Source organism: Schistocerca americana, chromosome 7 (assembly GCF_021461395.2).
Source record: "Schistocerca americana isolate TAMUIC-IGC-003095 chromosome 7, iqSchAmer2.1, whole genome shotgun sequence".
In the NCBI taxonomy this organism is placed as follows: domain Eukaryota; kingdom Metazoa; phylum Arthropoda; class Insecta; order Orthoptera; family Acrididae; genus Schistocerca; species Schistocerca americana.
The window spans coordinates 254,291,836-254,306,555 of NC_060125.1; the positions used below are offsets into that span (position 1 = coordinate 254,291,836).

At 43.9% G+C, this 14,720-nt stretch overlaps 1 protein-coding gene across 2 annotated transcripts in view; it reads right to left on the bottom strand.

Moving 5' to 3' along the window:
- LOC124622633 (flocculation protein FLO11-like) overlaps positions 1-14,720 on the bottom strand; it is a 589,221-nt gene that overhangs the window by 25,216 nt on the left and 549,285 nt on the right. For both annotated transcript variants that reach the window (XM_047148410.1, XM_047148409.1), the window contains one exon: positions 4,728-4,793. In XM_047148410.1, the coding sequence (XP_047004366.1) occupies positions 4,728-4,793 (66 nt within the window). The remainder of the gene's footprint in view (positions 1-4,727; positions 4,794-14,720) is intronic.

A 14,720-nucleotide genomic window follows, 5' to 3' on the forward strand; every position in this document is an offset into this window, starting at 1 on the left:
ATGAACGTCAAAATCTCGAGTGAATGGTGTAAAAAATACACAGTAGGAAGACAAAGTTCCGAGTGGTACTTGTATTACACAATAAAATTAGCCAATAGCGTAATGATATTCATGAAAAGTTTCAAATTTAATCGCTTTAATTTAGGTTTTAACATTTAGTTTCAAATCCGTCTATTGCAGGGGCGTTCCTTTAGTCTACCTCTGCGACCCCGCCTGCACGGACCGAGCTATGCATTCCCTCTATGCAGTACTGAAAGGCGGGTTGCCAATACCGAATACGGCAGGCGCCCCCATTAATCAGAGCGGCGTGGCTTCCGTCGCATGGCAGGCACCGAACATTCCAGAGGCAGGCGCCGAAGCGGGCCTTTCGCTCGCTGTCAGCACATTAATTCTCCGACTGGACAAAAAGAATTTTCAGTTCCCGTTTTCTCTCTCACCACGCAACAGGAGTGTCTATACAAGCGGAAAGAAGGACAGAGGAATACCCGGTTCGCTAGTCAAGCAAGGAACACTAAGAGTACTGATTAAAATTTAAAGAAAAAGTAAGTTAAAAACCAGCGCAACACTCCAGCTAGCATATCTTCAGTTTCATGATGAAGTAAGTCAATCTGTAGCGGCTTCAGGAACCATCTCACTGTTTCATATCTGTACTTCTTTGCAGTCTGATACCAACGTATACGATCAGCTACGAGACACCAGCAGCAGCATCACGGCTCGATCTTTTAGGCTGTTACGGCTCCTTGTTTGTCCTGGCATCTTTTCCAGGGACATATCTGCCTTCGCCGACTGATCTGTATCGCCCATGCCTAGATCCAGGCATGCTTTGTGACCAGTTGCAGTATTTCATTACGTCAGTGATGCTTTGAGCTCCCAGCTCTTCTACCTTGTCTTCACACCTTTCGATGTCAAGCACTGAACATTTTTGGTCGTCTCTGTTCATTTCAGTGCAGTGAATTTTAGACTAGTAGAAATTACTTCAGCAACAAACTTATAACCAAAATTGTTGACAGTGTAGTGGACAATGTGAAGGAATTCTACTACCTTGGTAAAAATAAGGTATGACGCACGAAGTACAGGAAAAAAGAACATTCCTTGTCAACACAAAATTGCTAGTATCAAACGTAAGTGTTAACTTGAGAAGAAAATTTCTCAGAACAGAGTGGCAGTGTGTAGCAACGACTCTGGGAACACCAGGAAAGAAGCGTATCGAAGTCTTTGAGATGTGGCTGTATAGAGGAATGTTGAAAAAAGAACGATAAGATTAGAAGTGATGTAGCCCTCAGCAGAATCGACAGAGAAATGAACTTGTTCTACAAGTCAACTATAAGAAAGCATCACAGTGATACGAAATGAGCTGAGCGACATTGGAATAGCTTCCGTGGAACTACAGGGAAACATAGAAGGAAAAAATATAATTGAGGACGTAGTGCATCTCTGGCATGGAGATATTACTACAGGACATGCAATCGAGGCGGTTCTCATCAAACCATTAAGATGATGATAATTTAAAAGAAGTTAAGTCCTATTTATTGCCATACAGCATTAATCACACCCCGGCTACCCTTCATACCTTAACATTTCGGATTTCGTTCCTTACACCTGATTTTTCTAGGTGCAGGACTTTTGATCCGTGCGAAAAGAAGAGGGTGTTTTGTATCGGCAGGTATGCAAAACTTAACTATGTTGCGAATTTGTGTTTTCCCAGAAAAAGAAACCGCAAGCGCGGTAACTACTCAGTCCACACCTGCTGTCTGGGGAAGTGTTGTTGCTTTAAAGAAAGTGTTACTTACTGTACAGTATTTATGGATTGCGTGAGAGAAAAGAAAAGGAATCTCCTGGGTTTGCTGTTAGCTAATCATACAACGGACGGTGAAAAAGAGGGCTATTTGCTCCCGACATACGCCAAGCGCAGAAAAATAGTCGACAGTAAGTTTTTGATAGTGTGTCGACTAATAGCTCATCTTCCTCGCCACTGAAACGCACTTGTAGCTTTTTAGCACAAGCTAAATGACGTAAAACGCTTCACTGCACATCTGAAGGGACTTTCACATTCGTCCCAAGAGAGCAGTGAACGATGTTTCACCACTAGGTCTAGCGAGCAACTTGTGTTGCGAAAAAACTCCCGGCATGAATACATGTCGCCTTTCGATGGACGTAGTAGAAGTCCGTCCTCTACGGTGTGACCAGATGGGAGGAAGAGCAGATGTTAGCAAGACAAACGAGAAACTAAAACACCCAGTAAAGATGGTTTTAGTATGAAATGCGAAACGAATCAACACATTCGTAAATAATCCTTATACTGCGTCAAGAAGAAAACGTTGTCAAGTTGGGAAAAAAACGAATAAATGCGAGTAGGACTGGCTCTGTCAGGATTCCTTATGAACGTGATTATCTATATACATCCCCATAATAATCATAATAATTTGGTGTGGTTCAATGGGCTAGTGCAAGTGTCCTTGTCACTTCTATGTCCTTAAGCCACGCCAATTATCCAACTGTGGAAAGGGGACTTACCGTTTGCGATGAAATCCGAACCACGTGTCGTTTCTGGCGACTCTTCAAATCGTTTAGAGATGAAGGCTAAGTGCAAACGAAAACTGAAAAATCGGTGTCCCGACCGAGATTTGATTCCACGACTTATCACCTTCCAAACACGCGGTTTACCGTTAGAACACCAGGACCGACATTTATAGAGATAGCTGATTGAGTTCGCGAGTATCAAAATACGAGTATGTGATATCAAAATATGCGGCACATAAGGGCGTATCTTTTGATTGTACTCAGTTAGAAGCTTAAATGTTTCAAGCCGCCAAGGAACCGTACAGCTTAGACTTTGACATAAATCTTAACTTCATACCTCCACCCGTTCCTGAGAAAAAGATGTCTTAATAGCCGCAGACGCAGATAGATTGGCAACAACTGGGAAAAAAAATATTTTAATGTAATATACACTTTAATATAAAGAAACGTGGGACCAAGAAAGAATTATACCAATGGGACGGAAATTGGTAGATGTGACGAACATGTACAGAGAAACAAGTGATTACAGTTGCATAAAAATTGGATGATTTATTCAAGAGAAAGAGCTTCACAAATTGTGCGAATCAATAGCGCGTTAGACCGACTCTAGCTCTTAAGCAAGCAGTTAGCCGACATAGAAGTGACTGACAGAGTTATTGGATGTCCTCCAAGGTACATCACGCAAAATTATGTCCAATTGGCGTGTTACATCGCTAAAATCCCGAGATAGCTGTAGTTGGAGGGCCCTGCCAACAAGGTGCCAAACGTTTTCAACTGTGGACAGATCCGGGGACCTTTCTGGCCAAGGTAGGTCACGGCAAGCATGAAGACAGGCAGTAGAAACTCTCGTCGTGTGCGGGTGGGTATTATCTTGTTGAAATGTAAGAAGTGGATGGCTTGCCACGAAGAGCAACAAAACGGGACATAGAATATCGTCTTCGTACTGCTGTGCTGTAAGGGTGGTGCAGATGACAACCAAAGGGGTCCTGCTTTGAAAAGAAATGGCATCACAGACCATCACTCCTGATTGTCGGGCCGTATAGCGGCGACAGTCAGCTTGGCATCCCACCGCTGTCTGGTGTGTCTCCAGACATGTCTTCGCTACTCATCGGGACTTAATTTGAAGCCAGACTGAAGATAATTCTACTCCAGTAAATGAGATTCCGGGCCGAAGACGTGTCAAGAGACGCCCCGGATAGTGGTGGGATACCAACCTGGCTGTCTCCGTGCTTGCCATAGCCTACATCGCCCAGTAAGGTCGCCGAATCTCCCCCAATTGAAAAGTTTGGAGAACTGTTGGCAGGGCCCTCCAATAGCTCGGGATTTGACGATCCATCGCCCCAGTTGGACGTAATTTATCACAATATTCCTCAAGAGGACATCCAACAAATCTATCAATCAGTGCCAGGCTCAATAAATGCTTGCATAAGGATCGCAAGTGGGCCAACGCGTCGCTGGCTTGCACAATTTGTGAAGCTCTTTCTCCTGAATAAGTCATCCAATATTTCTTAAATTGTTATAATTTGTTTTTACTTTACATGTATATCACATCTACCAACTGTCGTCCCATTCAGATAATTCCTTCGAGGTGCGTCTTATTTTTGTCCCGAGAGTGTAATTACAAGTCAACAATTTTCAGATTCTTTCCTTTGTTTGCACTTTGAAACCTTGTTCCTTTTCGAACTTCATGACTCAGGGTCAATACCCTACAGGTTTTCACGAGTGAGTTTGGGAATATCGAAATATGTAATAAACGGCCGTATCTTTTGATTTAATTGACTTAAAATGTTAAATTTTTTCACACCGAAATGTGTGACATGAATTTCAACTTGATACCTCTACCTGTTCCTGAGAAAAACTGGCCTTAACTGGTCGGACAGGTAAACAGAGAGCAAAGTGATCATCTAAGCGTTCCTTATTCACCGATTGAGGCAAGAAATGCTAAAAAACGAATACAAAAGTGACGTACAGACGTACAGACTACGCAGTTTGTGAGAGTGTGGTACATATCTTGTGTGTGTGTGTGTGTGTGTGTGTGTGTGTGTGTGTGTGTTTGTGTGTGTTTCCGTGGTGGCCGACGAAGCAGCTGGTGTACCGCGCGCAGCATCCCAGAGACAGCAGCGGGAATAACACAAGCCTGGTACTGGCATCCTATGCGCATGCGCAGTGTGACGCTGCGCGCCGCCGGCAGTAGCAGCTGTGCTCACCTTGAACGGCTTCATTATTCTGCGCAGCTCCCCGCTCTCGTTCAGCCTCTCGATCGTCTCGGCGTCCTGCAACAAGACAGCGCGGAGTGAGTAGAAGTAGGCGCAGGGCGGGAGGCTATTACCTTGCAAAACAACGCGCGTGGGCACTGGTGAACCAATTCCCGAGTTCTAAAGCAGAACAATAACGATCATCATCACCAGAACAGCAAACTTGCAAAATAAAGAATTACAGCGATAGACAAGGTCTGTCACCGTTCTTACACATCCTATACTTAGACGATCGGCTTGAAGCAACGAAAATCAACAAGCACAGAAGTACTAAAATAATAGAGCAATAAATCTTTTAGGACATTATTCTTTGACGATGACTCGGCTGTTATGGCCTCTTGTGAAAATGACTTACCGAATGCGGAACATATGTTGTTGCTCTACAGGTATTCTACATCTACATCTACATCCATACTCCGCAAGCCACCTGACGGTGTGTGGCGGAGGGTACCTTGAGTACCTCTATCGGTTCTCCCTTCTATTCCAGTCTCGTACTGTTCGTGGAAAGAAGGATTGTCGGTATGCCTCTGTGTAGGCTCTAATCTCTCTGATTTTATCCTCATGGTCTCTTGGCGAGATATACGTAGGAGGGAGCAATATACTGCTTGACTCCTCGGTGAAGGTATGTTCTCGAAACTTCAACAAAAGCCCGTACCGAGCTACTGAGCGTCTCTCCTGCAGAGTCTTCCACTGGAGTTTATCTATCATCTCCGTAACGCTTTCGCGATTACTAAATGATCCTGTAACGAAGCGCGCTGCTCTCCGTTGAATCTTCTCTATCTCTTCTATCAACCCTATCTGCTAGGATCCCACACTGCTGAGCAGTATTCAAGCAGTGGGCGAACAAGCGTACTGTACCATACTTCCTTTGGTTTCGGATTGCATTTCCTTAGGATTCTTCCAATGAATCTCAGTCTGGCATCTGCTTTACCGACGATCAACTTTATATGATCATTCCATTTTAAATCACTCCTCTACACTGAGATTCAATCGCCATTCCCTGTACCATGCGTCAGTTCGCTGCAGATCCTCCTGCATTTCAGTACAAGTTTCCATTCCTCTCGATATACCACAGCATCATCCACAAAAAGCCTCAGTGAACTTCCGATGTCATCCACAAGGTCATTTATGTATATTGTGAATAGCAACGGTCCTATGACACTCCCCTGCGCCACACCTGAAATCACTCTTACTTCGAAGGCTTCTCTCCATTGAGAATGACTTGTTGCTTTCTGTTATCTAGGAGCTCTTCAATCCAACCACACAATTGGTCTGATAGTCCATATGCTCTCACTTTGTTCATTAAACGACTGTGGGGAACTGTATCGAACGCCTTGTGGAAGTCAAGAAACACGGCATCTACCTGGGAACCCGTTTCTATGGCCCTCTGAGTCTCGTGGACGAATAGCGCGTGCTGGGTTTCACACGATCGTCGTTTTTGAAACCCATGCTGCTTCCTACAGAGTAGATTTCTAGTTTCCAAAGCTCTAATAATTTTTGTGGAAATTAGTAATCCTCGTGTAGGGTAAGTAGTGGCTTTGGGTGTTTATTATTGAGATGAAATGTCACTTGTTACGTGAATGAGCTTGCTCACGCGGGTACCTAACCATTAGAGAAAAAGCGCAGGCTACTCCCGTCGTAGGGTCGTGGCATGGATACAGATAATTACCGACTTGGAGGGGAGAGCCGAGCAAAGTGGCGAATGGGGTCCCGTGAGTTACAATGTGTCGGCAACGCGCAGCACATGCCTCGACTTATTCTGCCTGGAAGGTACAGTCACCTCGTGAAGCCTCGCCTGTTTGCTGTGCCGCTCCTCAAATCTCTAATAATTTTTGTAGATTTTAGTAATCCTCGTGTAGGGTAAATAGTGGCTTTGGGTGTTTATTATTGAGATGAAATATCACATCTTTTTAATGAAATTATGTTTAAAATGTCATACATTGACTCCATAATCCTACTTTAGTTATCGAAAGTTCGTCCATGCTATTAGATGGGAAGCAGCTTTTCAGTAAAGGCCACAATGCAGGAATGGTGGCCATCTTGACGATGGCATCTGGCCACTTTGAGTGGGGGGAAAACGTAAAACCAGGGGTCAAAATAATAGTGGCCTAGTAGCAGCAAATAAAGAAAGAGAAGAAAAAGAAATTGAAAAGGAGGAAAAACTGAAATCAGTCGAAGATAAGCAAGCAGCAAAAATGTAATAGAGAACTTCTGACAACTTGGATAAGATCATAGAGTACATGTACGGCAAAAAAAAATGTTCAGATTCAAGGCCAGACGAGCAATGGATTAAATACCAATTGTGCTCCCTCTGGGTTCATGAACTCTGTACAGGTGTTGAGCTACACAATTCGATTTCTACGTGAAACGTGTGATTTGTATCATGTTTCACAATAAAATATGTTTAGTTCTTTGTTAAATAGTTTTTATCCCTCATTTTTTAATTTTTTCCACTTCGTGAACATTGAATTGTCTAAAGTACTTAATTACTGATTTCTATACATTTCTGTCCATTTATACTCAGCTTACAAAAATGGAATACTTTAGCCTGGCCACTTAGTCTGGCTTTCACCTAATGCTGAAGCTAATTTGTGTTGAAATATGGAACATTTTTCACGCTCACCCATTATGACATTTTTGTTGGAGAATGAAATTCTCCTCTATCTGCCGTCAAGAGTGGCCGAGCGGCTCTTGGCGCTTCTGTCTGTAACCGCGCGACCGCTACGGTCGCAGGTTCGAATCCTGCCTCGGGCAAGGATGTGTGTGATGTCCTTAGGTTAGTTAGGTTTAAGCAGTTCTAAGTTCTAGGGGACTGATGACCTCAGATGTTAAGTCCCATAGTGCTCAGAGCCATTTGAACCATTTTTGAACCATTTTTTTTGAATCTCCTCTATCAAAAACAATATGGATTCCATAAACGTGGGAAACATGGCCCGCTCTGTTCGTCCGTGAGATCCACAGGCCCATGGAGAACTGCATTCAGCTTGACGCCACGTTCCTGATTTCCGAAAGATATTCCATACAGTTCCGGATAGCCGTGTAAAAATTTGAGCTTACCGGTTATCGGGACACTTCGGGAATGATTCAGGTATTCCTTGCAGAGAATACTCAACACGTCGTTCTTAACAGGATGAAGTCGACGGATGTTAAGCTAACTTCTGAGGTATCCCAACGGAATGCTGCAAGTCCATTACTTTTACATTAGGTGTGCCATGAGAAGGAGACAACAGTTATGTGTAAAAAAAATTAATAAGAGTATTATAATTACACTTCAAGTCGAACAGTGCAACTGTACACAACAGCCATTATCTCTGGAAGAGCGAGATGAATGCGTAGGAATGGAGTGGATGCTGACGTACCCAGGTTTCAACTGTGCCCTCCATTTCCTTGTCACAGTTGAATCTCTGGCCTTTCAGAGTTTGTTTTAAGGGGCCCAAGACGCGCAAGTCACATGAGGAGATATCGGGTCTGCAAGGACAGTGTTCTAGGACCTCCCATCGAAATGTTTGAAGAGCTGGAGGGTCGTCTTGGGCAGACGACCCTCGACATAAGGCTGCTACCACCGGAATATTAATCAACGTACGAGACACTGCTCTCTGTACACCTCTTTCATCTTACGACGTACTTTCGAGTCATTCTCCCCTTCTGCGCAAAGAAATTGGATCATAGCTCTACAATCTGATTGGGAGGAATCACGCAACCAACAGCATAAACAACTCTCCAGAAATGAGCAAATTGCTGCAAAACCGTTAACTCCGCTCATGTAACAGATACTATTTCGGCCCCTGATTTTACTTTTTTCCCCTACACAAAGTGGCCAGATGCCATCGCCGAGATGGCCACTTTTCTTGCATTGAGGCCGTTACTCAAAGCTGTTTACCATCTAATAGCATGACAGAACTTTCGATAGCTGAAGTAGGATTATAGAGTCAATATATGACACTTTCAACATAATTTCATTAAATAGACATAAGTGATATTTCATCTCAATAATAAACACCCAAAGCCACTATTTACCCTACACGAGGATTACTAAAATCCACAAAAATTATTAGAGCTTTGAGGAGTGGCACAGCAAACAGACGAGGCTTCGCAGGGTGACTGGACCGTCCAGAGAGAATAAGTTGAGGCATTTGCTGCGCGTTGCCGACACATTGTAGCTCGCGGAACCCTATTGGCCACTTTGCCCGGCTGTCCCCTCAAAGTCGATAATTATGTGCATCCATGCCACGATCTTATTTAGGAACGGGAGTGGCCTGCGCTTTTTCTCCACTCGTTCGGTACCCGTGTGAGCAAGCTCCGCGTAACAAGTGACATTTCATCTCAATAATAAACACCCAAAGCGACTACTTACCCTACACGAGGATTACTAATTTCCACAAAAATTATTAGAGCTTTGGAGACTAGAAATCTACTCTGTAGGGAGCAGTATGGGTTTCAAAAATGGTGATCGTGTGAAACTCAGCTCGCGCTATTCGTCCACGAGACTCAGAGGGCCATAGAAACGGGTTCCCAGGTAGATGCCGTGTTTCTTGACTTCCGCAAGGCGTTCAACCATGTCTCGGTAAACACATTCAGCCAATGGTATTACATGCAAAGAGGCTTGAGCGAATGTCTCCTTTTACAGATGGTCATATTTTATAATACTCGTTCATGTTAGTGACATGGCAGATGACGTTCGAAGAGTATTGAGGCTGTTCGGTGACGAAACTGCTGTCTACAGAAGTATTACAACGTCATGAGAGTAGCAAGACCTGCAGAAGATTGGTGATGAGTGCAGGGGTGTCAGTCGATCCTGAACGTAAATAAACGTCATGTACGCTGTATAAATGAGCGAAGAGATACATCAGGTTACACTGTTCGCAATAAATCATTGCAAACAATAAAATACACAAAAGTAATTTCCCGGAACAATCTAAAGTGGAATGATCACATAAAATAAATTTTAGAGAAAGCAGCAGCCAGAGTGAGATTCAGTGTGAGAATTTTAAGAAAATATAGATCGCTTACGAAACAAGTGGTTTACAAAACACTCATTTGACAGATTGTTAAATATTGTTCATAAGTCGGAGAATCTCCAGGGTAGGCTAACGCAAAGATAGAGAAGGTGACAGGAAGTGTGACACGTTTCGTCACTGGATTGTTTAGGAAGTGGGAGAGCGTTTCAGAGTTGTACAATGAACTTCAGTGTCAGATGCTACAAGAGAGGCCTTTTGCATCACGGAGAGGTTTACTGTCGCAGTTCCGCTATCTCACGTTCCACAAAGAGTAGTACAACGTATTACTTACTCCAAATTAAGTCTCGTGAAAGAAACATGGTTCAAATGGCTCTGAGCACTATGCGACTTAACTTCTAAGGTCATCAGTCCCCTAGAACTTAGAATTACTTAAACGTAACTAACCTAAGGACATCACACACATCCATGCCCGAGGCAGGATTCGAACCTGAGACCGTAGCGGTCGCGCGGTTCCCGTCTGTAGCGCCTAGAACTGCTCGACCACCCCGGTCGCAAAGAAACATGAATAGGGAATTAGAGAAGTTATAGCTCATATGGAGGAGTTCGCTGACAGTCGTTCTCAGGACGGCCCATTTGCGAATGGAAGAGAGAAGGGGGCGAAACGTCTGTGATGTCAGAAGTACCCGCCGTTTCATACCCTGATGCGTCTTGCGGATCATAGGTGTAGATGTGTATAACATAGTCAAAACATGCTATGGCGAAATTTAAAAATATAAGAAAAAGTTACGGCCTCTAAGGGAAACGATATTACAAGTTGAAAGAATTATAGTTAGACGGCACTTGTGTCCAACAAATATCTCACTTCGATCATCTAGGGTACAATGTCACACATGAATAAGATCGATATGTCGAGAGCAATCTGGTTAGACTAGTATGGCACCATCAGAAAAAAATATCGAAGAATCTTTTCAAAGACGTAATTTCCACTTTTAGTTGTAACTGTTTTAATGCGCTATTGCAATTTCGGCTTTTGAGCTTTTGTCAAGCATCAAACTTGAAGTTACATTATGGCGTAAAAATGGTACAAATTCCAATGGCTCAATAAAAACATTTACACCCGTCGACAAAGCTCAAAATTTTAAGTGCTTCTCCCAAAACTCTAATGCATTTTCCAAAGTTCCACACGGTTTATTTTACTGCTTGCACACTGTTCAGATTGAATAACACCGGGGACAGACTACAACTCTGTCTCATTCCCATCTCAATTACGATTTTCCTCTCATGTCTTATAACTGCAATCAGATATCAAATGGCTCTGAGCACTATGGGACTTAACATCTGTGGTCATCAGTCCCCTAGAACTTAGACCTACTTAAACCTAACTAACCTAAGGACATCACACACATCCATGCCCGAGGCAGGATTCGAACCTGCGACCGTAGCAGTCGCGCGGTTCCGGACTGAGCGCCTAGAACCGCTAGACCACCGTGGCCGGCTACAATCAGATATCCGTACAGATTATGGATAATCTTTCGCTGCCTGTACTTCCTGCCCCCTAGCTTAAAAATTACAAAGAAGCTATACACAACAGGCATTCAATGCAGTTTTGTGATAGTAATGTATGGTCAAACTTTGCGCAAACATTCTTCACACAGAGTAAGTAAATGTGTGTTATAGACATGGCTCTGGAAAATGTATCCCCATGTTGGATATCATTTTTTACTTCTTTTTATAATCACATTAATCATTAGAAACACTTAGCAACCAAACCTACAAGCATGACATGAAACGTTATCTTACATGTAATGTTCAAAATACACTCCTAGTTACGTATGATTAGAATGTACAGTAAGTTGTCAAAACTCCTGTGACAGGTAGGTAGGAAGGGGTGGACCAGTCCCTTGCGCTCCACATTCTCCGGTCCTAAGACCACTAGACTTTTATTTTTGGGGGTATTTGAAAGCTCTTGTGTACGGAACCCCGGTACAAGATGTACATTCTTCGTGTTCCTATTGTAAACGCTGTGAAACAATACGCAGGTCACATCAGCCCAACAGGGATTGATGGTTGTATCCTCGCTATGGGAGGGCATTTTGAACATTTCATGTACAAAACTGATTTATGATCTGGTGATACGTACTTTACCTGTTTGTTTACCATCATTAATGTGATTATGAATGGAAATAGAAACCGAGCTCTACCATAAAAATACAGCGATTCCAAACCCAATGTCGACGTAATACATTTTCTTCATCTACGTGTGAGGAATTTTCCCTGAACTGTAAGCCAAACATTTCGTCGCATCCTCTATATCGTCATTACAATATCGGTGCTTGATTATCGATGTATAAACGTCTATATTTCTTGTTCATAATATCGACATTTTCGAAATTTTATGGTTGGTTCGTTGATTTTTGGGGAAGGGACCAAAAAATGAGGTCATGAGTCCCATTGGATTAAGGAACGTTGGGGAAGGAAGTCAGCTGTGGCCTTTCAAAGAACCATCACGGCATTTGCCTGGAGCGATTTAGGGAAATCACAGAAAATCTAAATAAGGATTGCCGGATGCGGGTTTGAACCGTCATTCACCTGAATGCGAGTCTAGTGTGCTAACCACTGCACCACCTCGCTCGGTGATGTTTTATGCATTATTATCTCTATATCCACTCGCCCAGCAGCTGTGAGTGTTCATGCGCCGTTTCCGGGGCGGGAAGTTGCGTCGGACCCTGACTGAATCCGCCTGGTGAATTAACGACGAGGGGAGGTGTGCCAGAAAACGTGGATATGGTTTTTAGGCGGTTTCCCACATCCCACTAGTGAATACCGGGTTGTTACCCAAGTAACACCTCAGTACACTATTCGCAAACATTTCGGAAACTTTCGCTCATTTCCGCCTGAATAACACTATTCGCACGCAGTTCGGATACACATACTCCGTCCTGGGGGGTAACGGGGTCGTGACATGTTGTGCATGCGGAAACAATATAACCTCATCAAGTCCGTTAATAACCATGCCTACAATGCACCGATGCGGGGCAAAGGCAAAAGCAAAGGAAGAAGTTACCATCTCCAGATCCGATCCGAGCTTTACAATTGACTGAGATCTCTAATCTCACGCCCTCTACGCTAGGAGAGGGAGTGGAAGCGAACAAAAGATAAAACGCAAGGGCCAAGGCCCGTCGCTCTACAGGTAGAATCAGGGAATGGCCCCGCCACCGTGTCTGCCTGTCTGCTGTGTGTTGCTGCGGTTTGGCGAGGCCGACGCTGCGTGCGGCCGTCCGGAACGGCCCCAGAGCAGACAGGCACCGTTAGGACACACGGAGACACCGCCCTCTGCTCCAAGGACTCCAGCAGGCTCGTGGTCTACGTCTAATTCTACAGCCTGTGGCTCGTCAGAGTGTCATTGAAGTAATTGGGATGAGCGGCGCCCAGGAGAAACAAAACATGGAGAACACATAGCCCAGAGTCTTTATTTCTTGTAACAATAAAGCTATTCCTTATTCATTGTTTAATTTCGATCAATACAAAGCTGTACCGAACAAAACAACAAATACAACATATACTCTTTACATTCTCGTTATCTTGTCTCACTTGGCGTGACGAGAAAGGCTTCATCTAGTTACCAAAAACAAGAAACAAGTGTCTCCGTCAAGTTAAAATCTTCTAGGTTATTAGGCCGTGTCATTTTTCTTCTAAAATGTTCGACGTTTCGACCCCTCTTCCGGGATCTTCCTCATGATGTTTTCCTGTCCACTACTGCTAGTAGTGGACAGCAAAAGATCATGAGGAAGATCCCAGCAGAGAGGTCGAAACGTCGAACATGTTAGAAGAAACATGACGCGGCCTAATAAACCAGAAGATTTTAACTTCATTGACAACGGCCACGAAAGCCTGCAGACTTACATAAGTGTCTCAGTATCTGCAACAGCCAATACTTATAAAACTGTGGTTGAGTATCATTCGGTAGAATTTTTTCGTCATTTCCTTTGACACATGGCCACCACCTTCCCATTGTTCATGTCCTCCATTCCTTCCGTCTTTCATTGTCATCTTTTTCTTCTTCTACCTCTTCTTGGTCTTCTTTCTTCTCCTGGCTCCTCTCATCGTATGACAAGCCTACTTCCATTCCATATTTCCTTTTTCTTTTGCGCCTCCTTACTGTCTTTTTTTCCTGTCAGAAAATGCGCCTCCACGGAATCGACGCGCAGGGCACGCGCCCCAGGTTTTATATTCTAATTGCGCCCCTATGAAGGATACTTTTTATTGTATCATTTGTTAAGACTTCTTCCTGTTTCACTCGCAGATAGGGCGTTGGGAGAAAAACGGCTTGTATACGTTGTATGAAGTGCTTTAACTACACAAAATAAGCTGTAGATGATGTAGCGTTACAGTTTACTGGTGGTATACTAGGGAAGTGCAGTTTGTCTTCAGGGTGACTCTGATAAATGATGACACCCTGCAGGAAATGATCCCTGAGATGATACGCAGGAGAAAAGGTTCTATGGACCTCTGGCCGGAAATGCGTTGCAAAAGAGTCACACCCACTTGAAGGTAGGGGTGAAAACTCTTTGACAGAGTATGTTTCAGTGATCGAAAGCATCAGGCAAGAAGGAATGTTTTATCTGTACTAGTGTTTTAGCTCCACTCTCAAAAGCGCAGTGAACAACGGCACATTCATGTAGTAGCCACAGTACCTTGCAACCACCAAAGGCACGACTTTCAGCAAGAAAGGTAGAGTCACGCGCATGAAGTGCAGATATGCCTCCCCTGCGAGAGGTTGTGGAAGGGTGACTGGTCCCTCGAGGCTGTCGCCAATAATGCCCCACTCACACACTAAGACTGAACAGGAGTTGATGCTTCGCTGCCATGATACTGTGGGGATTCTCTGTAGGCCACAGATGGGTGTTACGAAGCTTGACAATACCAGCCCTCGTAAGGGCAGCCTCAACTGTGAGTGCGGCGGATGACAGAGTTAGCAGCACCGTAG